Raw genomic sequence first — 25,255 nt, 5'->3', positions numbered from 1 at the left:
GCAGCGGGGAGGGGACGGAGCGTTGCTCGTAGGAGGCGGGAGGTGCCGGGCTGAGTCCCCCCGTCATGGCGGGTGGCTCTCGTGTGGAGGCCGGAGGTTCCCTGAGCCCCGATCTCCCTCAGGGAGCCAGTCCCTGGGTTCTGGGCTTGCTGCGGGTCTCTTCAGCACGGTGGCCCTTCTCTCAGCCCACTCCCACAGAGCTGACTGTTCACTTTCTCTTCTGGAAGCCTTTCCCTAAGTAACCCAGACTCATCTTTCAGTGTCCCGCTCGAAGCCAGCTTTTTTGCAGTACCAGGGGCTGCCGGCCAGAGTTTCCATCCCCAGCGCCAGGCCTGGGTGGGGTTTGCCATGACGCTGGGGCAGAGCTGACAGCAGAGCTGCAGGGCCCTGCTGGCCCCTCTCACTGCTTCCAAAAGTCCTCAAACCCGGCTCCAAGGACCAGCTGTGCGTTCCTGGTTTTGTTTATTCAATCAGCGGTGAAAGGAAAGACCGAGAGAGGAAAAAGCATTCTATAAGTCTGCACTTTTGCCTCTGGAGTGGTCCTGGGGTATTTTCTCCCTCTCCGTGACTCTCTTAAGTTTGACAGGAGTCAGAAAAGTACCTGCGGTGGGGCCCATCAGGTGCAACAAGGGCCTGTCAGAAAGGATGTGGTAGAGGCCAGTCCTAGTTTGTGCTGGGGTCAATGCTCAGCTCACTTTCACCTGTGTGGAAGATGGACCCACGACAGGCCAAGGTGCAGTGCATGGCAAGCATCCCTTCCCAATGGCACCAGAGATGCTTGTCTGCTCCCTGAAGTTAATTAGTGTCGAGGTATAAGTATCAACTCTGTATTTTACTTTAAAATGATATTTAAAAAATAATTTATTTGGCATAGACATTCCCTAATTCGAGTAGGAGATATAAATACCACAGCCAAATTAATGTACATTAACAGGGTATGGAAAGAGCAAAAATCTGCCACTCGTAGATACTCTATACCAGCATTTACCCAGCTTTATGTTGTACCTGTTGTGGTACCGATACCTCATGCACTGAGATATGCAGGCCAAACTCCAGTTGTTGTAATGGTGCTCTTTACATCAGCAGGCAGACTAAAGTAGCCAAAAATGTTCGTGCTTTGGAAAAAGGGTCCTGGCAACAAGGAGGCAAAATACTCTCCAGTATTACAAATAGCACAGAGCCGACAGGCTTAGTCACAATATGGCTTTACCAGAGCTGGCAACGGGGCGTCTTAGTTCTGTGATAGAGAATGGAGGTCTGTAACTGACTGTATGTCAGACAGAGGCATTGTGAAAACAAGCCTTGTATCCCGCCCATGGGTGATGATGCTCCTCTACCTTGGCTGCATGCAGGGGTTTGAACAGTGTGAGCCCATGCACACACGTGGCAATATCCTTTTAGCACTGCTCCTTCCCTGCCCATCTCGGAGTATCATCCCTGCTCAGTGCTGGCATGCTGGTACCAACTGGTGGCACCCTGGGCCGGTGGCGTGTCTTCCGCACATGGCTTGTGATCCACTATTCTTGTCCTTAGTGAATAATGATGACAGAATTAATCTGATGACTGCAGAGTTTCTGATGGTGGTTTCTGATGAATTCCCCAGATCCTGGCCCTGTTCACACCTGTGCCAGCACTGCTGACTGCCAGCAGGACAAGGAGCAGATTTACCTGCAGCAGTTTCCTTTCCTGTAAACCAGCCCTTTGTGGTGCCCGAGGAAAGCGGGTGAGTACCACTTTCATTTACTGCTATTGCTACTTTACACTCAGGAGAGTGCTGTGTAAGCCCTGCCGATGCCAGACAGGTTGGTGCATCAGAACCCGGTGTGTTGTGTGTTTTTGTAGGTCGTTCTGACAGCTGCAGGCTGCCAGCAGCTAACACGGCGTTGTTGCTGTTCAGCAGGAACGCCCGCAGATCGGCTCTTCGTTGTCCTGTCAGCCGGAGAGCCTGGCCGAGCGGGGCCAAGGGCCGCAATGGCCGCAATGGCCGCAATGGCCTCAATGGCCGCCGGCTCCGGGCTAAGCTCCGCTCCGCTGTTGGGGCCGCCGGGCGCTGCCGCCCCCCCGCTCCCCGCCCCGGTTATGAAACCTCCGGGGAGGGGCCGGCTGCCGCCCGCCGTGCTCGGCGGCACCGGGGAGCGGAGGCCTGGGGAGCTCAGGTGAGAGCGGGGCGGCCCCTCCTGCCGGGCCGGGGCCGGCGGGCGGTCACCGGGGAAGCTCGTCGGTACGGGAATGGGAACTTGCGATGCGGTTACTGCGGGCACGTCCGCGGCTGTCGCACGCGACTATTAAAGCAGTGCTCTGTGCTGGGAGGATGGTGCTGCCCGTCGGCATCGAGGGCCCGCCGTGGTCTGTGGGCCCGAGGCCAGGAGCTGCCAGTCCCAAGCCTGTCCAGCGCTCTGAGCAGGAGCCCGAACAGCGTGTCGGGTGGTGAGCGGCCGTTGGGTAGGAAGTGTCGTCTGAACACGTGGTGGAAAAGCAGTCAGCCTTGACCGGCTTTGTTAAGGCTCTGATCTCTTCCTTAGCGGAATCTGAAGTGCTTTGCTGTGAGCCACAAGAGAAACAGTCGGGCATTATGTGGTTGCACAAATGTACTTTGTGCAGATCTGCAGGTTTGGGGCTAAAACGTTCTGTAGAAGCACATCTGTCAAAACATAGCCTAGTGTTTTAGGATGCGTTCGTTTTCATATGGGAACAAAGAAGAGTTTATTGAACCTGTCCCTTTCCCCAGCAGTGCGCAACAAAAAGCTACTGTCACCCTGATGAAAGGGGCACCAGGTAAAGTTGCTGCCTCCAAGCCACTGGGCTGTGCTTCATTCCAGTTTTCCTCTGTCTTCTTCTGTGTGTGGCAGTCCTACCTTCTGTGCTTTGTTTGCTTTTAGTGGTCAGACAGAATGGCTCCAGTGAACCGGCCCAAGGACAAGAAGCATGAAAAGGCACATGAGCGTCAGTCAGAAGAGGCAAAATCGTCTGGGAAAAGGAAACTGGACTATGAAGGTCAACAGAATGTGCCACTAACAAAGAAATTGTTATTGAGGAAAAACAAAGCCCAAGAGAAAATTGGTAATGTTTCCTCAGGTTCTTCTTCACAGCCTTATTTACCCTAAATAACAGGCATTAACTTGCTGAAGAGAGAGGATGCCAAGGAACATGCTCAGACATGAGTTTTCAGATAGGGCTCTATATTGGAGGGATAACATGGACTGCACTGGGGTAGTACATCCTCCAATTATCTGTCTAGTTGCACTGTGTCTATGTACACAAGTCTGGCTTTTGAGACTCTGTCCCTTGATAGAAGCCTGCTTACTGATAACACTGCCACAGCTTGCTGCAGAGTGGTTGAGTTCCATGGAGTTCCCAACTTAGCAGACATCTGCTTTAGCGTAGGACAGACCGGCCTTGGTCACATATCATTCTTTCTCACATGCAGTCCTTAATGCAGTTTCATGGTCATAACTTTGGTGTCCTACAGCATGCAGTCTGGCATTTCCACCTAATCCTTGCGTATTCTAACTTTCTAAAGCAAGAAGGTATATTAAGTGTTTTCTGACTCTGTGTTCAGACTAGGTGGGACAGAGTTTCCACTAATCACATGTGCATTTTTTCTCCCTCTAATTTGTAGCCTAAAAGTGTCTTAAACTTTTTATTGAAAGAGAGAGAAGTGATGAGGTTTGAAGATGGTGGGAAAGTCTTTGCAGTAACAAAAAGTTGCTTAGACTTCAGTTACTGGAAGGATTGATTCTTACATATGTTGGAAAAATATTTTTTTCTCCTCATCTTTTTAGGATGGGTCCAGTTTCTTGCAATTGAAATCTGTTTTAAAAGGGTTTCTTACAGCAGATGCTAAACAGGCCTAGGATTTGTTCTTAATAACATAATTCTTTGAAATAAAACCAGATCTGAAAAAGACTCAGTCTCCTTCTGCCACCTTTGAAGAAGGAACTGTGAATGTTAATTCTTCTATGGGGGAAGAAAAAGGAATTAAAATATCAATCCTTCTATTCCCATTTCAGCAGGTGTAACAAATGTTGGCTCTGTGTTGGCATATGAATGTAGAGGTTTAGTCTTGTGCCTCTGCCTTTCTAAGCTCTGGGGTTTTATTAAAGGAAGATTTATTTCAGGTTCTAATTGCACAGAATGATACCTACAGTGTTGGTCTTCTGTTTCTTCATTAGTGTCTCTAAATTAAAGTAGCTTTTGTGTTCCCTTGAAAGGCATCTTTCCCATTTGACACCTAGATCTGCTGGAGTGTTACTGACTATTGCTATGGGGATGATTAGATCACAGACACGGGACTGAACAAATCTTGTTTTTATGTAAAGGCCCCTGAAGATAAAAACTTGGAACATGGACAGAATGTAGAAGCATGATGTGCTCTCAGCAAAAACCACCCTGACCAGAAAGGTTTTCACGCAACGAGGCGTCAGCAAGTCTATTATCAAAAACAAAACTCGCAGTGCTCTGGACACACTGTATGAGCTACAGCACAAGCAGATAGAAAATTCTAATTCACAAGCAGGCGTTTCAGGAACTGCACGGGAAGTCATATTGTTACGCTTTGGGAGTTTTCAGGTGTAACATTTCTGACTGATCTTCCACTGTACACAGAGGCTCACCCCCCTCCCACCATGTATTTCCAAATTGTTGGAGTTTTAGATAGATTCCAGGTATGAATCATCAGGTTCTATATTGTTCCAGAGATGCATTGCCTGAAACTTTGCTTTCATCCTCTTTTTGTCTTTCTGGCAAATTTTTGACAAGGAAAAGGAAGGTTTAATGTGCAGAGGCACACACAAAGCTCTGGCAGCCTATGGGAAGCACTGGACTACATAGGTTGCAGAGACTGCTTGCAACTTAGACATGTAAGAGTTGTTCTGAGTCTTTTCTCTTGTGGCTGAAGCTTGTCATGAATTTAACAGAAAATGCAGATGGTTTCCCATGTTGTTTAGTGAATAAACATGATGGGCATTGGGCATTGCTCTCAGTAACTTTTACTCACTTTTCTCTCTGGCAGGTTGTAATAGAGGTGGGACTGTGATGAGAAATACCAGAGCCCTTTTCCATCAGCCAAAATGGCAGTGCAGCATTGTTCATTATGTCTACCAGAACATGCTGGGAGGTTCCATCCGGCCACAGTTCAGGCAGGTGAGGAGTTGCTCCTTCATGGCACATGAAACGTCTCATCTCTGTACCAAAAAAAAAACCACCTTGAAAACAAGTGAGGAGACTTTATAGGGGTTTAATGTTCACAGACACAGTTTGTGATTCCAGATCTGGCATACTCTTATATTTCTCGGTCCTGTAAAATGACTGTCCCTTTCATTTGAGATGGCCTTTTATGCGACATTTTATCCTGTATTCATTTAGTGCTTACTTGAATGATATTTAAACTTGCCCACAGCCACTGAGGTTATTGCACAGTGCTGCCTTTGCAACTGATGCAACTGTTTCGTCATGTTTTTGCATCTGCTCTGCTTTACTAATCATGTGTAATTTAATGTTGATTCCTCTTTTTCACAGACAAATTCCATCAAGTTTGTAATCTTTTCCTAATTTTCAGAGTCATGCTCCTTTCGTTTGAAAGTTAACTTTTTCTGTGCTACCCGTAGGTGGGAAGGACCTAGGCTAGTTTATCTTTCAGATGATTTGCCTGTTTTAAGTATCAAAATGCTAAAGAAATCACCATCCTCATCCAAGCAGTACCTGTTCCTCAGCTGAATAACAATGGAGTTGTGTTATGGTTTGTCATTCTGTTTTGCTCTTGTTCGCTCTTACACTGTGTTGTTGTGCTACAAGCAGTTTGGTTGGAAGGCTGTATTATTATATCTCTTGGTGATGAATAACATTTTAGGATGCTCAGTGCAGGCATAGTCATTGGGTCCTTTTTCTGGTGGGAGATGTGTTCTTCTCCATTGTGTCAGCGCCCAGTATCAATACAAGCCAGGGAACAAAAGGAAACAGCAAAGCCCTGCTGAAAAGGATTTGGGGTATTGGTGTGGATGGAAAGCTGGACATGAGCCTGCAGTGCGCCCTTGCAGCCCAGAAAGCCAATTGTATTTTGCACTGCATCATCAGAAGCAGGTCAGCAGGCTGTGGGAGGTGATCCTGCCCCTCTGCTCTGTGCTGGTGAGACCTCACTTGTAGTACTGCATCCAGGTGTGGAGTCCTCAGCACAGGAGAGATGTGGACCTGTCAAATCACGACCAGAAATGGTCCAAGGGATGCAACAGCTCCCTTTTGAGAACAGGTTGAGAGAGCTGGGGCTGTTCAGCCTGGAGAAGAGAAAGCTCCAGGGAGACCTGGGAGTGGCCTTTGCGTATCTAAAGGGGGCTATAAGAAGGAAGGGGACAGACTCTTCAGCAAGTTTGTTGTGATAGGATGAGGGAAAACAGTTTCAAACTAAAAGAGGGGAGGTACAGGTTGGATATAAAGAAGTTTTTTTACAGTAATGGTGGTGAGGCACTGGAGCAGGTTGCCCAGGGAGGTGGTGGATGTGCCATTCCTGGAGACATTCAAGGTCAGGCTGGATGGGGCTCTGAGCTCCCTGGTCTTCGTGTAGGTGTCCCTGTTCATAGCAGGGGAATTGGACTAAGTGACTTTTTAGGGTCACTTCCAACTCAAATGATTCTGTGATTCTCCCTTGTTTAATGTTAGTTATTGTGCTATTTTAACTCATCCTAAAATACTTAGCTCCCTGCACGTCATTTAAAGTGTGGTATCTCTCACCTCTCTGATTTTCTGAGTACTACAGCTTATGTAGTTTTGTGTGGTCACCGTCTGTTTGCCTGGGGAACAGTGTGTTCTCTTCAGTGCACAGAGGGGTTTAGCATTTTGTGTGAATGTGCTAAGGCTGGTGGTGATTAGGAATTGTTAGCACTCTGAGTTCAGAGATATTCAGGGATCCCTACAAAAGTTATCATTCTCTTTTATCTTTGTAACAGTGTCTACAGCTGCCCTTTGTGCGTTCTCTGACCTCATACCGCCTTTTTCGAACAGCGAGTCCCTTTGACAGGAGAGTGACTTGCCTGGAGTGGCATCCAACACACCCCAGTACTGTTGCCGTTGGTTCCAAAGGCGGAGACATCATTCTTTGGGACTATGAAGTACTTACTAAAACTTGCTTCATAAAAGGGGTAAGTAAAAGGGGTGTATGGAATGGGTAGGAGTGGAAAACTGAAGCACATCCAAATAGTTGCAAAACTGACATCTATTGTGAGATGTGCATAAAGGTCTTGGGCTGCAGAGAAGCCCAAAACTGAGGTGGAGGTTGAGGAGTAACGTAACAATTGAAATGTGTCAGCAAGTCATTCCTTAGTTCCAGGTTGTTCTAGTGCTGGGAAAAACAGAGATGTAGTGATTAAATTCATAATAGAACAATTCTTGGTGCGTGTTCAGTGAGAAAATAACTCAGAAATTGGCAAATTAGTAGTTTTAAAGGGATGCCAGAAAGAAGTGTGCAGAGTGAGTCTGCCTTAGGTCTTGATCTTTCTCTGCTCACCCTTTATTCTGTGTCAGATGAAGTAAAAATATATTTGAGTGGAGAGAAACTAAGTCCCTTCAGCTGAAGTGAAAAGCTGAACTAGAATGGGTGATTTACTTAGCTGGCATGCCCACTGTTATTATATTCACCATTGTCATTCCTACAGGGACTTGAAGAGTCTCTTAACTTTTGTCCCTTTGTAAATTAAACAGGTATATGCTGGGAGGAGATGTATCCTCCGAGAATTCCAGAGTCATCTTTCTCTTTTTAATACTGTGGTGCCAGCCAGCCAAGGAATACAGTACTTGGGGACCGGAGGAGTTACAGTTTTATTGTCTGGAAGGGCTGCTGCCCAGACAGTTGCTGTGTGGGAAGGCATGGTTGTCTTTGCCTCCTGGATGGCTGTAATGTGTTTCACTGTTGCTGTTAAGTACATAGCAGTGATTGCAGATTTAGAGAATGCATTTCCCACCTTCCCCATCACTCAGTGGATTTTTCTCTTGTTCATCCCCTTCCTTGTAGATGGGAGCTGGAGGGGCCATCACAGGAATGAAGTTTAACCCTTTTAACCCTAGTCAGCTGTACACTTCATCACTTGCCGGCAGTACCACCCTGCAGGATTTTAATGGCAATATTTCACGGGTCTTCACCTTCACCGAGAACTGGGAGTAAGAAATGCAGCAATGTTTTGGGCTTCTGTGTCCTGCTGTCAGGAGCACTGTAAAGAAAGAGAGAGAAAGGGAGATGCTTGACTCTTGTATATGGGAGCGGGGCTTTGTCCATATACATGTCTTTTGTCCTCTAAACTTCAGAGATGCTCTCTGTATTCAGGGAGACTCACTTTCTCTTTTTATTTTTCTCTGAAATGGGGTGGTGGGTACGAGAGAGCTTTTCTTCGTTAAGGGGAGGGCTGTAGATGTTTGTTTGCGTACTACTTGTTACACAAGGGAGTGTGGGGTGTGCCTGTGGGTTTCTTCAGCTAAGTTCCATAGCTCTGCCCTGGGACCTTCCAGCCTCCTGACCTGGTAGCAATGCAGCTCAATGCCAGATGTATTTTTTACTGAATAATCTCTTGTTCCCCCAGTACTTCTCCACAAACACCACTGACTTCAAGTGGTGCATGTCATAAGAATCCTCCTGATTCATTCCACCTAACTGTTGTTGCTTATGTAAAATGCCAAAATTAAGAGTTGGTGAAATGAGGAGATGGATCTCTAGAGGCAATTCTATCTGCCTGTGCTTAGAATCACCTGCTCAGTCTATTCTGTGGACTCATGAGGAAGCCTGAGCTCTTCAATTAGTTAATTCTGTTCAGTATTGAAAGGTGAGTGAGGAGAAATTGGGTTAGCCTCCTCTTTACATTTCTCCACCTAACTGTTTTGGTAGCAGCTTTTGTGGTTGGCTTCCAAACTGTCTGTTCCAGTCTTTTCTTAAGGCAGAAGGTGATCCGTGGTGATGCTGAGGTGACTAGATAGGTGAATAAGGTGGGATAGACCTTGATCCTGTCCCAGGGTGGGTCTGGAACTTGTATCCCGATGAAATGCCCATCACACTAATTCCTTCACACCATCCTAATCATCCTAATGCCCGTCACTCTAATTACATCACATCATCTTTCTTCCACTGCTGCGAAGACAGATAAGCACTGGGGCTTTTTTGTTTTCATCAGCCTCTTTATAGATAGTATTTACAGTGCATCTTTATTAAGTAGCTACTCTATGAGCAGCAGAGTGACACTCTGGAACTCAAGTTTGGGGACTCCCAGTCAGCATCCTTGTTTTCTGTCTTTATTTCTGTAGGGTTTCCATGTTTCCTCAGAAGACAAGCTGGGAGAAAACAGCTCTAGTACGAGGTTCTTGTGCCTTGTAGTTAGCAGTAGGTGGTTCACTGCACGTTTGTCCTGCACCCAATGGAGAGGAAGCAGTACTGCTAATGAGGTTTGCAGCCCAAAGCAATGGGGTTGAACCTACAGATACAGAATGTATGTGCTTAGGTTGGAAACAGATCAGAGAGTTCTTGTTAGAGTCCCCTGCCAGAAAGCTGAAAGCTGTGCGTTGTACTGAGAGAATCCTGCAGTGTGTTCCAGAAGATTGGTTGTATTTTTTCCATTCTAACCTTGATACCTTTTGGCTTTGTATGTATTCCAGAAAGGGCCAGGAGATTCTCTTGGAGGCATGAAGTTCAGTCCTTATGAGTCAGCGAAGCTTTATGTGGCATCAGGGGATGGCACCCTAAGCCTGCAGGACCTTGAGGGCAAACTGGTGCAGGTGATCTCCCGTGCCCCGGACTGTGGCCATGAGAACCATAATGTTTGGTGAGAAGGGAGCAGAGTCAGGTTAAATCTCTGCTCTGTAATCCTGTGTTAATGCTGTGGCTCTGGTCATGCAAATGTATGCTTCTTTGCAAGTTTTAGGAGATTCTTGATACGAATTGGTCATGTGAGGGAGCTCTCAGGTAGGCTCCTGGGTCCCTCTCCAAGACTACAGGGTGAGTGACAAGCAAGGCAGCCACAGGGCATTTAGCTTTCAAAGTAGCTGAGTACACTGCATCCACCTTCTGGTGTTGCTTTCTGGCAACACCATCTTCCATCTTGTAGATACTGACAGTGCTTCACTGTATAGTATATGAGGCGAGAAGAACAGAGTAACTTTCTTCTCTTCATTGTGATCAGTGGTTTGTGTTTTTTTGTGTGCAGCAACTCAGGCAGGATAGGAATTCCAAAAAACCATTCCTGCAGAATCTGAATTTCATCTTGGTGGGTTTACCCTACTTTCCCTGTGAGGAGTTCAGGCTTTCCATGCTAATCTCTTCCATCTTCAATTCAAGGATAATTTAGCTGTGCAAGCAAAGCTTTCCCAACAAGTTCCCAAAGGAACACAGCTTTTCTCTTGCTGGGCCTAGCACCCCAGCAGAGGTGTGGTTAAGAAATATGTCTTTATGAGATAAGCCTCTATTCATGATTGTTTCTAGGAGCATAAAGTTCAGATAGCTTAGAAATGCAATTTTCTAATCCTGGGCTCTTGTCTTTTCTTTCCCATCTCTTCCCTGTTTTGTGGAAAACTATTTTAAAAATCCATTTCTATATATTTGCCAGTGTCACTTGGGTCTGTCCATGTGAAGTTTATGAGTGACTTTTCAACCTCTATTATATTCCACTGTCCCAGCGTGCCACACTCCATCTATTGAGCACTTCATAGATGCCTCAGGAATTATTTCATATTCAGTCACCAAAAGCTAGCATTGCTGATAAGCCACCCCCTTTCCTGCTGTTCAGGGCCATAGTATCAGATCAGAGAGAAGATGACAGATGCAATCTGTTGCATTCTCCTTTGTCAGAGACAGGGATAAGGTGTGAACTAGAGCTCTGCTGCCTTCACCTCTCTGTGGGAGGTAGCACTGACCTTGTCTCTTTCCCTCCAGCTGCTGGTACTGCAGTGTTGATGTTTCTGCAAGCTGCCGTGCTGTGGTGACAGGTGATAATTTGGGCAACGTGGTCCTGCTCAGCACTTCTGGTGAAGAGGTTAGTGTGACTCCACGCAGTGGGTTTTTTTGGGGGAGGGAATCTTCATGGCTTGTGTACTTCCCTGCACTACAGGGGCCTGGAAAAGAAAACAGATGCCTTGCAGTTGAGAAGATGAGTCTGCCATTGTTCAGGTGGTGAGATTTTCTGTGCTTCTGCCATCTGAACCGGAGAACACAAAAATAACATTTCTCAGACTGGGACTGTGAGATGTGCTGCCCCTTCCATAAGCGTATTTGATGCTGGGCAGAGTAATTACAGGGCAACCTTTAGTATGTACACTTAAATGCCCTCTGCCAACAATCTTCATGCTTCCAAAAACTTAGTGCATTGTTGGTAGTCATTTGGTAGCCGCTGCTTTGATAGATCCCCTTCTGTGAGTACACAACAGCAATTCAGCGAATGCTGGGATAGAAATTGCACTACTGCTGTTAGGCATGAGAGGGCAGGCACAGCCAGACTGGAGTAGTGCAGAAATCTATCAGAGAGCAGGCTTGGGGTTGGCCCTGCTTATAAGAACCTGCAGTACTGTCAGACTGGAATTACCATTTCTCCTGCCTTCGAGGGTAACATCTGTAAGAATTTACTGCCCAGTGTACTGTGGCCAGAGGCAGCTGTATAAATTAGTGAGCAGAGCTATAAATACTCCATATGAGTTGTGCTCGTTCTAGGCTGGTTGTTCCTTTTTTTTTCCTTCAGAAAGAATGACAAAAGTCTTTTCTGCACTTAGGAGATACTTATTAGTATAGAGATGATGGGCCAGCTTCACTCCTTGGATTAGAAATAATCTTTTGGTGTCCAGTGTAAATGTATCCATAACTAGTTTATGTCTACTTGTTCTTGAAAATTGAAATATTTTGCTTCCTTTGTTTGATTTTTCGGATATATTTCTAGAAGCTGATTGCATCCTCTGTCATCTTTTGTTTTTACCGAGATAAAGAAAGGGAATTGTTTGGATCTTCACCAACGCAGTCCCTTCTTTCTTGTTATATTAGCAGCTCATTTCTGTACCTGTTCCAGTTGTTTCAGTCTTTCTGTAGGCGGAAGACTGGCACTGTGTGAAGTATTCCACATGAGGTCATGCTTTGTACCGTGGTACTAATACTTTCCTTGGTGAACCAGGGATTGCATTTTTCTTTCCTGTAGCTGTAATAAATTGATGGAGTAGAGATTCTCACAGAACTAAATAGTTCCAAGGTCAGTCTTTTCCATTCTTGCTCCCAGTAGGCCAACTCTTAGTGTATTGTAGTTGGTTTTCTTTTATTCCATAAATGTGTGGCCTCTTTGCTCTGCACTAGTAGATTTTTATTCCATTTCTTTACTCTGCGTCATGATTTTTTTCCTTAGTGATTTTCTGTTTGTTTCAGATTTGGAAGCTGAAATTGCACAAGAAGAAAGTGACCCACGTGGAGTTTAACTCTCGCTGTGAGTGGTTATTGGCCACAGCATCTGTGGATCAGACAGTTAAAATCTGGGACCTCAGAAACATTAAAAACAAAGCAAATTTTCTTCATGTACTTCCTCATGACAAGCCTGTCAATGCAGGTGAGTTCCTGAGAGAAGGATTTTGTTGATGTATTTCTCCCATGCATGTATTTTTCTTGCATTCTTTTTTCATCTGAGTCTATATCCAAATTATTTTGGATTCTGTCTTGCTTTTATTCCACAAAAGCATAAGTTGGTATTCTTGTTTAAGAGCAAGCCTCAATACAATCAGATGTAAATTGTTCAGGTTTCATGTAATTTTAAAATACAAACAGTGAACATTAAGTTTACCTGAGAGAGCTTTGGGAGGAGGTTAATATAACTATAAATATGGCTAACCAGTTTTGGTTGTTTTTTTTTTCACCTTTTGAGTAAATTATTCTTAATTGCTGTTAGTGGTTTTAGTGGTAGAAGCATAATTAAATGTTTTGTTCTGTTTCTGACAGGTAGCTCACAACTCAGTAATTCATGAGGTATTGCCTTTCGTGTTTAGAAGAGTGTATGGTTTCATGGCAGCTTAAACAGATCTAAAAGGGTTTCCCCCTACACGCAGCCATACACTGCAGTCTGTTCTTGTGCTGGCTTTTGTGTTCAGAGGCTGTGTAAGGCAAGACCGGTTAGAAACTGAATCTGAGAAAAGCAGATCTGAATATACTAGGACAGTCCCTTTGATAAAAGCAGGGTATAGGAGTTAAGGCTCTGTTCCTTGGCTGCAGTTTGTATCGATCCATGCCCTGTCTCTTCTGTCTTCTTCATGGCTCATGTACTTTCCTGCACTTGTGACTTTATATCTGAGTGAACATATTACTTTCTTTGCAATGTCTGTTTACGTGACTCTAAATTGAGAATAGTGATTCTTCCTGTGTAACCCAGCGTGGTGGGTCTCAGCTTACTTACTGTAGGAGCTTTGAGTTTGCTTGAAGGTGAAGCCTTGTCTCATGGGACACACGGCCAAATTCGTATCCTTAGTAAAAAAAGTTTATTGTTTTCCAGAGAAATATGACTTCTGTGTTTCATGTCAATCACAGCATTGTGATATTTTGCTTATTGTCCCCCTCTCTAGCTTACTTCAGCCCAACAGATGGTGCCAAGCTGCTGAGCACAGACCAGCGCAATGAAATCAGGGTTTACTCATGTTCAGACTGGACCAAGCCTCAGCATCTGATCCCACACCCACATCGGCATTTCCAGCATCTCACACCTATTAAGGCAAGTTAAGTCACTGTAGTCTGAGAGGAGTATCACTCCTGGTACTAGCAGCAGGCCTTAAAATAAATGGTCTGGTTTCTGGTCAGGATTTAACACTGGTGGGTAGATGTTCGTACTTCTACAACTACCTTCTGAGGATGCTGCTGTTGCTCAGGCTATGGGTGGGATGCCCAGGCTGCTGCTCACACTGCTGGCTGTCTGCTGTGCTTCAGCATCAGTTCTGCCCTTCTTTCTAACTTTGTTGTTTTGTTCTATGACTAGGCAACATGGCATCCTCGCTATGATCTCATTGTAGTGGGTCGCTATCCGGACCCTAACTTCCCAGGCTACACAGCGCATGAGCTGCGAACTGTTGATATATTTGATGGAAACACCGGGGAGATGGTTTGTCAGCTCTATGATTCGAATGCATCTGGTATAATCTCGGTGAGTTGGGCACTGCAGCTAAAAGTACTTCTGAGTATTGAAATCCAGCCAAGAGAGAGGTTTTAGGGATTAGAACAGCAGGAATGTCTGCCTTACTTGTGACAGATTCATGCTCTCATGCTGGGGTTATGACTGCTGGCTAGAGCTGCTGACTCGAGCAGGGCAGTTCTATGGTCATCTGTGGGTTTCCTGTGATGCTCTTTAGGGAACATTCTGCTTTCCAGATTGTTGTCATTATATAAACAGTGGTGCTTTTATGCCTCTGTTATATAACCAGTGATGCTCTTACAGACTCATTTTTTTTTCTATTTTCAGCTGAATAAATTTAACCCTATGGGAGACACGCTAGCCTCTGGCATGGGTAAGTAAAAAGAACCTGGAACATTAAGCTCCCGGGAAAGGGCAGGCTTGTTTCTCAAGGCTAAACAAGTTGCGAGTATGGGTTTCCCGAATCCCATTAACAGTCCTCTACAGTTTCCTACATCTGTAAAGGAAATCAAGACGTTCTTAGTATTCTTCCACTTTGGCAGTTATAAAACAGCATATTTCCGGAAGAGTCAGAAGCCTTCCATGGGCCAGAACGTGCTGCCATCTGCTGGCCATGAAATTATTCCAGAAAACAGGATGGGGAGAAAAAAGGCTTTTTCTGGCGAGGAAAAAATAGAACTTTTCCTTTATTTGACTCATTTTCCAGGCTTTGGAGCAGAGTATTCTATTTTTTTTCCTAGGCTGTATGAGATTATGGGAGCTGACTATAGGTTTATGTTTTATAGTTGTGAGATAAGCCTAGGAATTACCCGAGTGTGTTTCTTAATTAGAACAAAATTCTGTGCGCCACCTAGCGATTGTCTGCAATACGTACATTTGCAGCATCTATACCTCGGAAACGTTTAAGAACAGACAAAACGTTTTGAATTTCTGGCATTTTAAGTGGCATGGCCTAAGGTTTTAAATAAAGGGGCGTTTTAATTAAAAAAAAAATCTGATAGACAATGTTTTTGTTTTTCCTCTCAGGTTATAATATTCTGATCTGGAGCCGGGAGGAGATGGTAATGAAGAAACAAGAACATCTTTTGAAAGCCATGACGGAGCAGGGGATTGGAAGCCGAAGTTTGTCCAGACGTGGAAGGCAGAGGCAGGCAAACCCTGGGACAAGCAAACTCAAAGCTAAGTTATTGTTTTGTGAAGTAGAAGAGACGGGAACAAAAGCCAAAGATTCTAAATCACAGGGAAGGAAGTGAAAAAGGAAGGATCTAGATAACTGATTTAGTATTTTGATCCTTCTTTGATCACAGAGGACAAATTCAGTGCTGGCAGTGGGCAGAATAAGCACTGCAGGGCATTAGCCATCTGCTTTGTCCTTCTTCCCTAGATCTGATTTTGCTTTTCCTAGAGAGTTGCCAGTGGAGTTACCACTTAATTTCTGAGGCACTTCAGAGTTTCTAAGGAAACTTCCAAGATGTTTTCAGATCCTGCTGAAATTCCTGCTTCCAGCCTGCTTGTTATCGTAACTGTGAGATAACAGGATATCGTTTCCTGTTGCCTGCCGTGGAGCAGCTCATGATGAGGTCTCCAGACCTAGACAAATTGAGCTGAGGAAACCTTTGTTAGCAAGATTCATGTCTTGAAAGGTGGAATGTTTGCAGGGGTGAGGTGATGGATATCTTCAGAGAGTCACGGAAACACCAACTTTTATTGTCTGTTTTCGTCTGCAAGCTTCTTGCAGCACATGCATCTGTCAAAAACTCAGGCTTATCCTATTCTACACCGGCAGCTTTTTAACTAGACCAGGAAGAACATTATGATGCCGCACCTCTTTATCTGCCTTGTGGGATGCATAGACAATATAGAGCTAAGAACCTGCCGATGCTTTACTTCGTCTTCAGAACTCTAGGCATTTTTTTGCTACCAGTTAAGTATTTTTTTCTACCCATGCCAGTATGCCTCAGAATGTTGGGTGTGTTGTTAAGCAGAAATGAGGGATTCTTTCAGATGCCCCTTTTCAGAGTCCAGTCTCACAACTGCTGTTCAGCTGAACAATTCTGCTTTTTATGGTTTGTTTATAAGCTGTCTGGGGGCCTTGCTCCAGAGGTTGATAGATGGGCCGGCCTCACAGATTCTCTGTTCATATAGTTTTGCAGCATTGATATAAATAAAAGTTTTGTACTAAACTGAAATACTTCTTTGATATAAAATGGGTGCTTTGACTATTCCGCTGAACTGCTTTTATCTCAGAGGTTGGAAGGTATTAATCTTTCTGCTGGAGAACTATGAGAACTAGAACTGATTTTTCTGTCTGTCTTAACACCGTATCAGCAATGGACCTTTCCTAGTTGGGCAGGCTGCAGTATAAGCTGTACATGTGCATAGGTGCTGCCACGCAAACAACTTTTCAGTTCTCACTTTGCTCTAGTAAAGAAGGAATTTACCTTGAAAGGGGATATATTAAGTTCTCCCTGTTTGCCAGCTGTGAGCACAGTGGGGCCAGCCCTTAGAAATCTTAGAGAAGAGGAAGAATAACATTCAGTGTGAACTTGATTTTAATGATAAAAAGGAAATGCACTGGAACAATTACAGAGTCATTCACAGTCAGAATGTCGTTATCATCATGGAAACCTTTCGTCTGCATGTGCAAAATTTGCTGTCTTTAAAAATAACAAGTCTGGTCCCTTAAATGGACTTTCTATTACCTCTTTTTTTTCATGCCTGTTCTCACAGGCAGTAGCTTTTGCTTTATGACTGCCTTGCTGTGCGGCAAACCTAGATTACATCTTCAGAGGACAAAAAGGTGAGGAAGATGCTGAGGACAGCAAGCTGCTTCTGCTGATTCAGAGTTCCCATGCTGGCAGATTTCAATTATGGTGTGGGGAAAAGTCCCCACAGTACTCCATAAAGGAAGAAAAGGAAATGTCTTTAGCCTAAGTACTCGCTTCTGCCGCCAAGAAGGGAAGGGAAGTGCAGCAGAAAAGGAACTAAAACTGGGAAGTGAATGTGCAGCATCACCATGTGAAGAGCCAGTGCTGGTGCCTGCCGCAGTCTCTCATCTTCTGCCAGAAGCGATGAGGCAGATGGTGAGCACTTGGCATAAAGTTCCCCACAGCAGCTACAGTGTGCAGAGAGACCCACAGCTTCCATCCAACTTGCCTGGAGAAAGGATCACACTTCAGACAGGCAGCCAAAGCACGGCAGATGAAGGGATCTGCGGTTACCTGCAAAGTCTGATCTGTACAATTTGATTTTATTTTTTTCCTCTGAGTAAGGCTGTCCAGTAGGGAAGACAGGAAACAAAAAAGCAAAACAAAACAAAAATGAACAGCAACAACAAAAAAAGGAGCAACACCAACACAGGAGTTGGCATTTATTCTAATCTTGAAGCTCTTTGCTTTTGGATCATATGTAACTTTGAACTGAATACCAAAAAAACTACTGGCAGGTTGGCAGTCCCGTCCTGATCCCAGGCCAGTTCTTTTCTCTTGAGCTGCAGTGTGAGGAAGGGAGAAACTGACTAGCAGCAGCTACTTAAGACTCAGGACCCACTTTTCACTATCTGCCATCAGCTGCAGCAGCTTCCTGTGCATGACCAGCTGCTGAGTCTCTGCACATGGTGAGCTGGACATTCTACTGCAAGCCCAGCCTTCCCACCAGCATCAGTCCAAGGGCTTGAGAGAAAAGCACACAAAGCAGGTTGACCCTGGAAAGAGAAGCAATTCCTGACTGTCCTGAATGTGGCACCTTCAGGGGAAACAAGTGCCTCTGCTACAGTCATGATGAGTGGTTACATTTACAATCACTGAAAGGAAGAAAATTCTTTATGAGCTCCAACTGGCCATGGTGGGAATCCCAGACAAGTTGTGTGAGGACCAGGGCACCACACGGTAGAGTGGCTTCTCAGAATTAAAATGTGCCACTTCCATTAGATTAAGTTAGTCCTCCCTCTGGGACATCACATTAGAAAGCATCCAAAAATCACAGTCCAGCTTCATTCTGGGAAGCAATGGCCAAAGCAGAATACCCAGTAACTGAAGATGCCCAATCATCCTTACAGGCAACACTGCTCCCTCCTATTCCCTGGGAAGGAGTTGAAGCAACTGTCAGGCCTGCTCTTCTCCCTCATTGGAAACGTGCCGGTAGCCAGGGGGCTGAGACTGAATGCGAAAGAGTACAGTCAAGAGGAGAATTATAAGGAGAAGGAGAATGGATCCACACACAGCCAGCCCCACAAACAGTCCTGCAAGGGAGAAAATAAGCGGTCAGTGTAATACTAAGCTTTCCCTATCTGCCACTCTCTGGTCCAGCTTAGGCTTACCTGTGTCACGCAAACTGCTTGCTACCTGACATTCTTGCTCCCAGTCCTGAGGAACAACAGGATCTGTGAGTTCCAAGAATCTTTGTAATGGACATATTTGCTGACAGCCAGGGATTGTCAGGGGGAAAGGTTCCTTTCCACTCTCATTCCGGAAAAACATCTCCACGGAGAAATTACTGAAAACAAAACAGAACTAAGTGTTTTCTTTCTTTTTCCTCCAGCTGAAGTCATCCCTTCCCAAAAAGCTCTTGGCGTGCACACCATTTCCTTTAGTCTGCTGGTCATTTTCTTCCTAAGAGTCTGCCACTAGGAGCAAGATTGCATCCCCCTAGATTACACCTAGCCTATGTCTCTAACCCTTGAGGTGAAATTACAGCAGACGTCCTTACTGCAGCCCTCACCCATCATCCTCTTGGTACAGCTCAAATAAATGACATGAGGCGTATGGTGCTTGAATCTTGTTGTAGACATCTAGAGCCATCTGCAGTGCCACAAGTGTGGTGTCATGCTGAGAAAGAGGGAAAAAAACCAAATCAGTCACCCTCATGAATGTGGCAGGGCAGCTCAGACCATACCAGTAGTGGACAGGACAGTGCTGAAGGGAAGTCCCCATTGTAACTTCCATGGGGAAGAAGGGAAAGGAGCAGTACTGTTTGAAAAGTGACCTGTGATGGTGCCAGAGAAGGCGAGGAACTGAAATGCAGCCATATGTGTCCTGCATCGTTCTGTTAATAATTATTTTCTACAGGGCAGTTTGGGAGAGATGCCTGACTTTCCAGTCAGTAGGTTGCTGAAAAGTGAGGGGAATGACTCTTTACGCTGCTGTAACATCACATATGAGTGCCACCAACCCATCCACAGAGTAAGTGTAGCAGCATCCCCCAAAGACTACCAGTCTCATCCACAAGTCTTAGCTAAAAGGAGCAAAGTGCTGGTTAGGAATTTTCCTCAGGGACCCCAGAGGAATGATGCCAGACATGGTACATCCCACCCAGCTAAAGGCAAAGACACATCTCCTGCATAGGCTGTACAGAAGCCAGAAAGGGTTAAAACCATCAGCAAGCCCCAATCCCCAGTGAGGAGGGGTAAGTGGACCAAGCTAGTACCCAGCCTCTTACTTACCGCTGAATAGACAAGTAGTTTCAGTTGCTGGTGGGCAGGGGCATTTGCTGCCTTGGTTAGGTTTTTCCTAATGTGATCCAGCAGGACCCCTGGCAAACACAGATTACTAGTAAGATTCAAAATCCAGACAAAGCAGCACAAAGCTCCTTCCCTTGTGCACTCACCGCCTTGCAAACGAGCTTTTTCTACCCGATGATGGATCCCAAACAGAAATTCAAAACCAAAGTCTTTTAGCTGCTTCATTTGAGTCATGACATCTGGTGTCACCCATGACGGCAAATCCATTTTGTGTGCTTGCTAGGAAGAGAAAAAGAGTACTCAAAGAATACTCATCTGCAGGTAGCATGGACCACATATTAACCAGAGAACAGGAGTCAAGGCGTCTGGAGTCCTGCCCAAACTGTTGTTGTGTTCCTGCTTTATTTTAAGTACGATGCTCTTCTATTTATGCTTCTGCCCTCACTGTGAACACCGCATACAGAAAACAGAGGTAGTTCGTGTCCTTCCTTTTTAATGTTATTTCAGAAACTAGTCATGAGAAGCACAAAGATTAGAATCTAGGAACTACTTTTCTGTGAATGCACAACTGGAGTGCAGGCTTTTATCGTTACAATAGTACAATAATCTTGGGGTGTTTGCTTTACATGTGTATGTGGATGGCATGGAGTCAAAAACAAAAAGACAAGCTGGAGAGCACAAGGACTCAAGCACGATTCCCCAAGAAGCTTTGAGGGCTTTGAGTGAAGGATAAGGGGAATGTTAGCAAGCACTGGGATCCACCACTGGTACAGCCCAGCAATCAAACCTCAAATACACATAACTGGGAATCTAGAGCAGAATTTGCTTTGTAGCTAACCATTTACAAGAAATAATTAGTTATGCTGGCAGACAAACAGTTGTGGTTCCCTGGCATTACTCAGATGTGCGATTACTTTCTGTGCCACATCTCATTAAAATGCCAGAAGATGAGGCTGAATATCCTTAAGGGCTCATTCTGTCTGAGCAGTTTCCATTAGCAACTTAGGTATTTAGTTAGTTTTACATTACTATACAGAGTAAAATAGCTGCTAAGTTCAGGCATTTCTTGGACTTTTGTTTTCATCCAGGTGTTACAGTGAATCTCCTGGCTCAGGTGTGTAAAAAACAGTACTTCAGGGCACTGTTTGTAAAAATGAGAAAAAAGGAGGAAATTCAAAGTGTCTAAAGAGATTAATTAGTACAAGGGTATAGTTTTGAGAGTGAAACTCTTCTTTACAGTGTTGCAAAGTGAGCTGTTGCCTGACATCTTGGGGATACAGTGGTTCAGCTGGGTTTCTTGGCTCAGTCTCCAAGCTCTTTAAGTCGGTCTTAAAAGTGAAGATTTGAAATTCTTCATCTCTCTGACCAGAGGGATTTTTGTTACTGACAGAAGTTGCTTCAGAGTGACAGAAGATTACATTTGTGATACAAAGGGCAAATTTACACAGTGCAGCACCACTCTGGATTGGAATATTCTCAGCTTGCAGTAACTTGAGCTGCTACTTGACATAGCAAAATGCAACTGCGTGCAGATTTATCCTTTACATCCCCAAAGGACATATATAGATACGTTAATGTACCATCGCCAACAAACTAAGTAGCCTTGCACATCCACAGTACTAGCATGACACAGAACTGACATTCTTTCAACACTAGCTATTTGACACTAAAGATCTCTATGACATGCTTTGTGCTATAGCGTTGTACACAAATAAGTGTATGCAATAACTATGAGCCTCCTGCATGCATGATCTTTACTTCAGCATTAGCACAATACAGTTAAACTTATTTTAAGCCTTCACAAATTAACAGAGGCAGAGGTAGAATCAGGGATAGTCCTAATTTAAAACCTCTAACTTAAGTCAAGGAGTTAACATGTTTCCAGAAGTCTCATTTCTGCTTTTCTCAGCTGCCTGTGGAAAGCTGAAGATTTCAGACTGCAGTCATTTTCTAGTGACTTTCCAATGAGTAATTTACTGTACCTGTGGCATGGTACTTAAGCTACAAAGCAAGAGGTAACAGAGCCCTGAGACCAGATTCCCATGGCTGTAAGAGGATGACCAAACTTACCTCACAGAACAGTGTGTCATACACACTCCAAACAGACTCGAGAGAGAGATCCCGGATTCCAGTCTCATTTGCCACCATCTGCAGGAATTGCTGTAGGTAGGAGCATAAAGAGACATTCAGTTCTTCAACCTCATGCTGCATTACGCACACAGAACGGAGTCTTCCTACCCTTCTCTCAGATTACATAGAGGTAACAATATTTCAACTAAAATCCTAAGGCCATTTTATATCATGCAAATGATCACTTACCAAGTTGTCCCTGGTCTTGTTTATGTATTCTGCTGAGTTCCGTGTTTCATTCTGTAGCTGTTCATATCGTGGACAGGGGGCCAATGGAAACTTTAATAGCTGGAAAGAGACAAGAGCAGCAAGATCACCGAGAATACCAGTGTACAGGATTTGTACGTACAGGACTTTTACATACAAAATTGTACTGAAACTCTGACTAGTGGGACACATCTGTGAACAGCTTCAGGTACTGCCTTCTAACGCATTCCAGCTTGTGTGGTCTGGTGAGTGGCTGTGGCTAATACTGGCTCCACAAACACAGACCTTCAGTTTTCATCTTGTTCAAAGAACAGAAGAATCTTTGCAAGACAGGCTTCTAGGAGAAGCTCAAGACATCCTGAATTGAGACTAAAGGAAAGACTTGTGGAGTAGTCGGTACATATCCTTGAGACTAACTTACCGTTTCCCCGGACTCCGGCACTGTGTGCACAGGGATAGGCTGCCAGGAGATGTTAGGGTTAAACATCTGTTGTTCCTCTGGGGGATACAGGCCGGCCAGATTGGCCTCTGCACTCATCAACGTCCGATCATAATCCGTGCTGCGGATGAATATCTGCCAGGACAGGGACAGTGCACCGTTAGTATTGCTACTGTAAGTGGTAGCGCTTAGACACAGGATGATGTGGGTGCTGAGGAACACTGCCAAGTGCCCTGCAGCTGCTCACAGACAACAGGATAACAGGAACTGAAGTACCGAGCCTGCTGCTGTCAACCTGGATGGAGTTATAAGGTTGGGGATGATAGATGATTTGTTGTGTAGCGCTAGAGCACTCTGTTCTGGGTGAGTGGGAAAGCAAGATGTGCTGTGTGCAGATTGCAGATGGAAGGAAGGGAGTCTGAATATTCGAGTCAGAGAAAGGCGAGACAGAGGTGCAGATAACCATGGGCACGGATAGGAAATGCACTGTATTTATAAAGCAGGGCTGGGGCAAACTGCTGTATTCAGTTCTGTTTCAGGAACAAGCTACTGCTCATGCAAAAACCTGGCTGCTCTACACCTCGGCTCTACCACCTGAGAAATGGAAACAAGAGTGATGTAAAAGAGAAAGAGAAGTGAGGAAGATGAGATTTGATTTGATGAATGTTTACTTTTGGGATTAATGAGTCAAGACTCACCATTCCACAGCTCAGAGAGGAATCTGAGCCAGAAAGGAAAGAGAAAATACCAAAGAGTTCAGAAGGTCAAAGTGGTAAAATCTTTGGTATTCTGATATCCTTGTACTGAAAATGCTTTGGGGAGACTGGAGGGAAAGCAGTGCTGAGACAGGAGAAAATACAAAAGAACACACTAAAAACTAACACCAGACCTGAAAAAACAAGAACAGAAAGCCAGAAGAATCAAATACAATGTCAAGATTGGGGTTCTGTTTTCAATGCTAAATGAAAAGTGAGAAATGTAAGAAAAAACCCACATATTCTCATCCTGGGTAGCACCTCCCATGTAAAATGTGTCTCAAAACTGAAGTCATAGCAAAAAAAAAGGCCTGATTTTTTTCTACCTACATTTACCTTCTAACTGTGGCCTGAAAAAAACCTGATTGTGTACTTGTTAGACAGGATTGCCTCTGTCCTATGTGTGCTGTGAAGAAACAGAAAGGAAATATTTTCCAATATAAGGACCTATTCCTCTAAGTGTCATAAAAAGCAAAACTATTGAGCCCTGAGCATATTTGCTTTCTTCAGCGCCTTTTGCCAGGGCTCCAGCCTGTCGCTGAGTCAGGTGACAGATGGTCACACGGTATCACCCAGATGCAACACTTCTTACAAGAGAGCTTGCTCAACTCCAGCCTGCTCAGTTCAGGCTTGGTTAGCAGAATGGTTTTTGTTTGCTTGTGCTTTGGTTTGTTTTCCTTTCTCAAGCAAGGGGAGAACAGTTTCAGCTGGCTTTATAAACATGAAACATTTGGAACTAGCGAGGAAGGTTGAAAGCCCTTTGTTTGAATTGAGACTGGGAGTTTTGTTGGTTCACACATGTCAAAGGGATGTAATCTGAACCACATCAAGCTCTATACTTACTGTAGAGTCCAAAATGGGGGGAGCAACAACAGAAAATCTTATGGGGACTCTTCATTTGCCTCCAAGTAAGCTCAGATAAAACAACTGCAGCAATGTCCAGCTTTCCTTTCCAACCTCATGGCAGCGTACCTCTCAGCAGGACAGTGTACCTCTCAGCTGACACTTGCCCATGTTCCCACTGACTCACAGCACTTTAGTCAACCACAATGGACACTGTGGGGGATGTCAGCTGTCCCTCAGTGCACAGCACACGGCTGCACATGGGCTCCAGGATATTTTAAACGAAATCTTCTTATGTCTGTGAGTGTGTCAGGAACTAGAATGAAGCAGGGTGACACCACAGAGGAAGAGAGCAAAGTGAGCAGATGGGAGAGCAAAACCTTTACACTGGAAGGGCACGGAGGGTCACTTTAGGTTGGGGGCAGCTGTTTGCATGGGCAGTGCCGGCAGCGCGGCAGAGGGCACGGCAAGCACAGGCAGCGTTATTTGGGACCAGGCTCTGCTGCTGTGACAGAACGATCCGGAGTAAGGCACAGCAGCAGACCTGGCACAGCGTTTGTTGGCAGTCGTGATGGCCGCGGACACACAGCGCCCAAAGCCGGGTGCCGGCCCGCAGGTGCCGCTGCGCCGCGCTCGGTGGCGGAAGCGCAGGACGAGGCAGCGCCGCGTGCCGGAGATCGAGGAGCTTTTCCTCCCCCTCGTCGTTTTAGATCTTTTTTATGTTTATTTGGTTTTCCTTTCCCCGGCCGTGGTCACTCACCTCCTGCCGCCGGTACGAGGCGCTGAGGAAGCCGCGGTACCGCTGCCGCAAGGCCTGGCCCAGCTCCCACTGCTGCCGCATCCCCACCTGCAACGGCACCCGCCGTTAGCTCCGGCCCCGCCGCTCGCTGCCCGCTCCCCCGCCCGCCCCGCACGCACCTGCGTGAGCTGCCCGAAGCCCTGCGGCCAGGCGCTCTCCTGGAAGGGGTCCCGCGGGTAGGCCTTGATGGGCGAGCGGTCTCCGTGCCGGTACACCTGCGGGCGGCACCCCGTCACCTCGGCCCGGCGGGGACCGGCCCCGACCCGACCCGACCCGCTCCCTCCGTCCCCCGTCCCTCCCTCACCACCGTCACGAAGCGGAGGCTGCGAGGTCGGACGGGCGGCGGCAGCAGCCACGCGGCCATGAGGAGCAGCACGGCGCCCGCCCGCCCCGCCGCCATCGCTGCCCGCGGAACCCGAGCTGCGGCCCCACGCTCCGCACGGACTCGGTTTCCAGCGCGCTGCCGGCGGCTCGTGCCTTCCTGCCGCACGGCGCGTGCGCGGCCTGGCCCGGGCCCGG

The 25,255-nt window shown here is 45.8% G+C and overlaps 2 protein-coding genes across 14 annotated transcripts in view; one reads left to right on the top strand and one right to left on the bottom strand.

Moving 5' to 3' along the window:
* DDB2 (damage specific DNA binding protein 2) overlaps window positions 1-16,294 on the top strand; it is a 39,711-nt gene extending 23,417 nt beyond the window's left edge. For 2 of the 10 annotated variants that reach the window (XM_085548811.1, XM_085548813.1), the window contains exons 2-12: window positions 1,604-1,723; window positions 2,880-3,060; window positions 5,012-5,142; window positions 6,939-7,130; window positions 8,000-8,145; window positions 10,898-10,997; window positions 12,365-12,542; window positions 13,546-13,691; window positions 13,953-14,117; window positions 14,433-14,478; window positions 15,132-16,294. In XM_085548811.1, coding sequence (XP_085404937.1) covers window positions 2,892-3,060; window positions 5,012-5,142; window positions 6,939-7,130; window positions 8,000-8,145; window positions 10,898-10,997; window positions 12,365-12,542; window positions 13,546-13,691; window positions 13,953-14,117; window positions 14,433-14,478; window positions 15,132-15,358 — 1,500 coding nt within the window. In that variant the 5' untranslated portion in view covers window positions 1,604-1,723; window positions 2,880-2,891 and the 3' untranslated portion in view covers window positions 15,359-16,294. Of the gene's footprint in view, window positions 1-1,603; window positions 1,724-2,101; window positions 2,157-2,728; window positions 2,776-2,879; window positions 3,061-5,008; window positions 5,143-6,938; window positions 7,131-7,999; window positions 8,146-9,624; window positions 9,792-10,897; window positions 10,998-12,364; window positions 12,543-13,545; window positions 13,692-13,952; window positions 14,118-14,432; window positions 14,479-15,131 lie in introns of those variants that run through there. The other 8 variants (XM_085548807.1, XM_085548812.1, XM_085548815.1 and 5 more) reach the window with 8 other exon arrangements.
* Window positions 16,295-16,639: 345 nt separating this feature from the next.
* ACP2 (acid phosphatase 2, lysosomal) lies at window positions 16,640-25,153 on the bottom strand. 4 transcript variants are annotated; one of them, XM_015864304.3, is made up of 11 exons: window positions 25,041-25,153; window positions 24,856-24,951; window positions 24,698-24,784; window positions 22,322-22,474; window positions 21,883-21,981; window positions 21,634-21,723; window positions 19,710-19,842; window positions 19,546-19,634; window positions 18,825-18,931; window positions 18,424-18,599; window positions 16,640-18,345 (listed from the first exon to the last, which is right to left on the bottom strand). In XM_015864304.3, the coding sequence occupies exons 1-11, from the start codon at window positions 25,134-25,136 to the stop codon at window positions 18,209-18,211; spliced, it is 1,263 nt and encodes a 420-aa protein (XP_015719790.1). In that variant the 5' UTR covers window positions 25,137-25,153; the 3' UTR covers window positions 16,640-18,208. The 4 variants fall into 4 exon arrangements, 2 of the variants coding, with proteins under 2 accessions (XP_015719790.1, XP_085404959.1); XM_085548833.1 differs by having other exon boundaries at window positions 19,713-19,842; XR_014946576.1 differs by lacking the exon at window positions 18,825-18,931.
* Window positions 25,154-25,255: the final 102 nt, after the last annotated feature.

The sequence above is a fragment of the Coturnix japonica genome, chromosome 5 (assembly GCF_054131305.1).
Source record: "Coturnix japonica strain WE chromosome 5, WE-NBRP24, whole genome shotgun sequence".
Taxonomy (NCBI): domain Eukaryota; kingdom Metazoa; phylum Chordata; class Aves; order Galliformes; family Phasianidae; genus Coturnix; species Coturnix japonica.
The sequence above is the reverse complement of the archived record's forward strand: the minus strand, read 5'-3'. Positions and strand labels throughout refer to the sequence as shown.

Bases quoted from the DNA above. Each gene is read 5' to 3' on its own strand.
- ACP2 (XM_015864304.3), bottom strand. From the start codon at position 25,136: ATGGCGGCGGGGCGGGCGGGCGCCGTGCTGCTCCTCATGGCCGCGTGG. The intron at 19,843-21,633 runs GTAAGTTTGGTC...TTCTCTTCCTAG, and splicing joins ATGACACACTGTTCTGTGAG to CAAGCACACAAAATGGATTT. The intron at 18,932-19,545 runs GTAAGTAAGAGG...CCTCTTTCTCAG, and splicing joins AACTACTTGTCTATTCAGCG to CATGACACCACACTTGTGGC.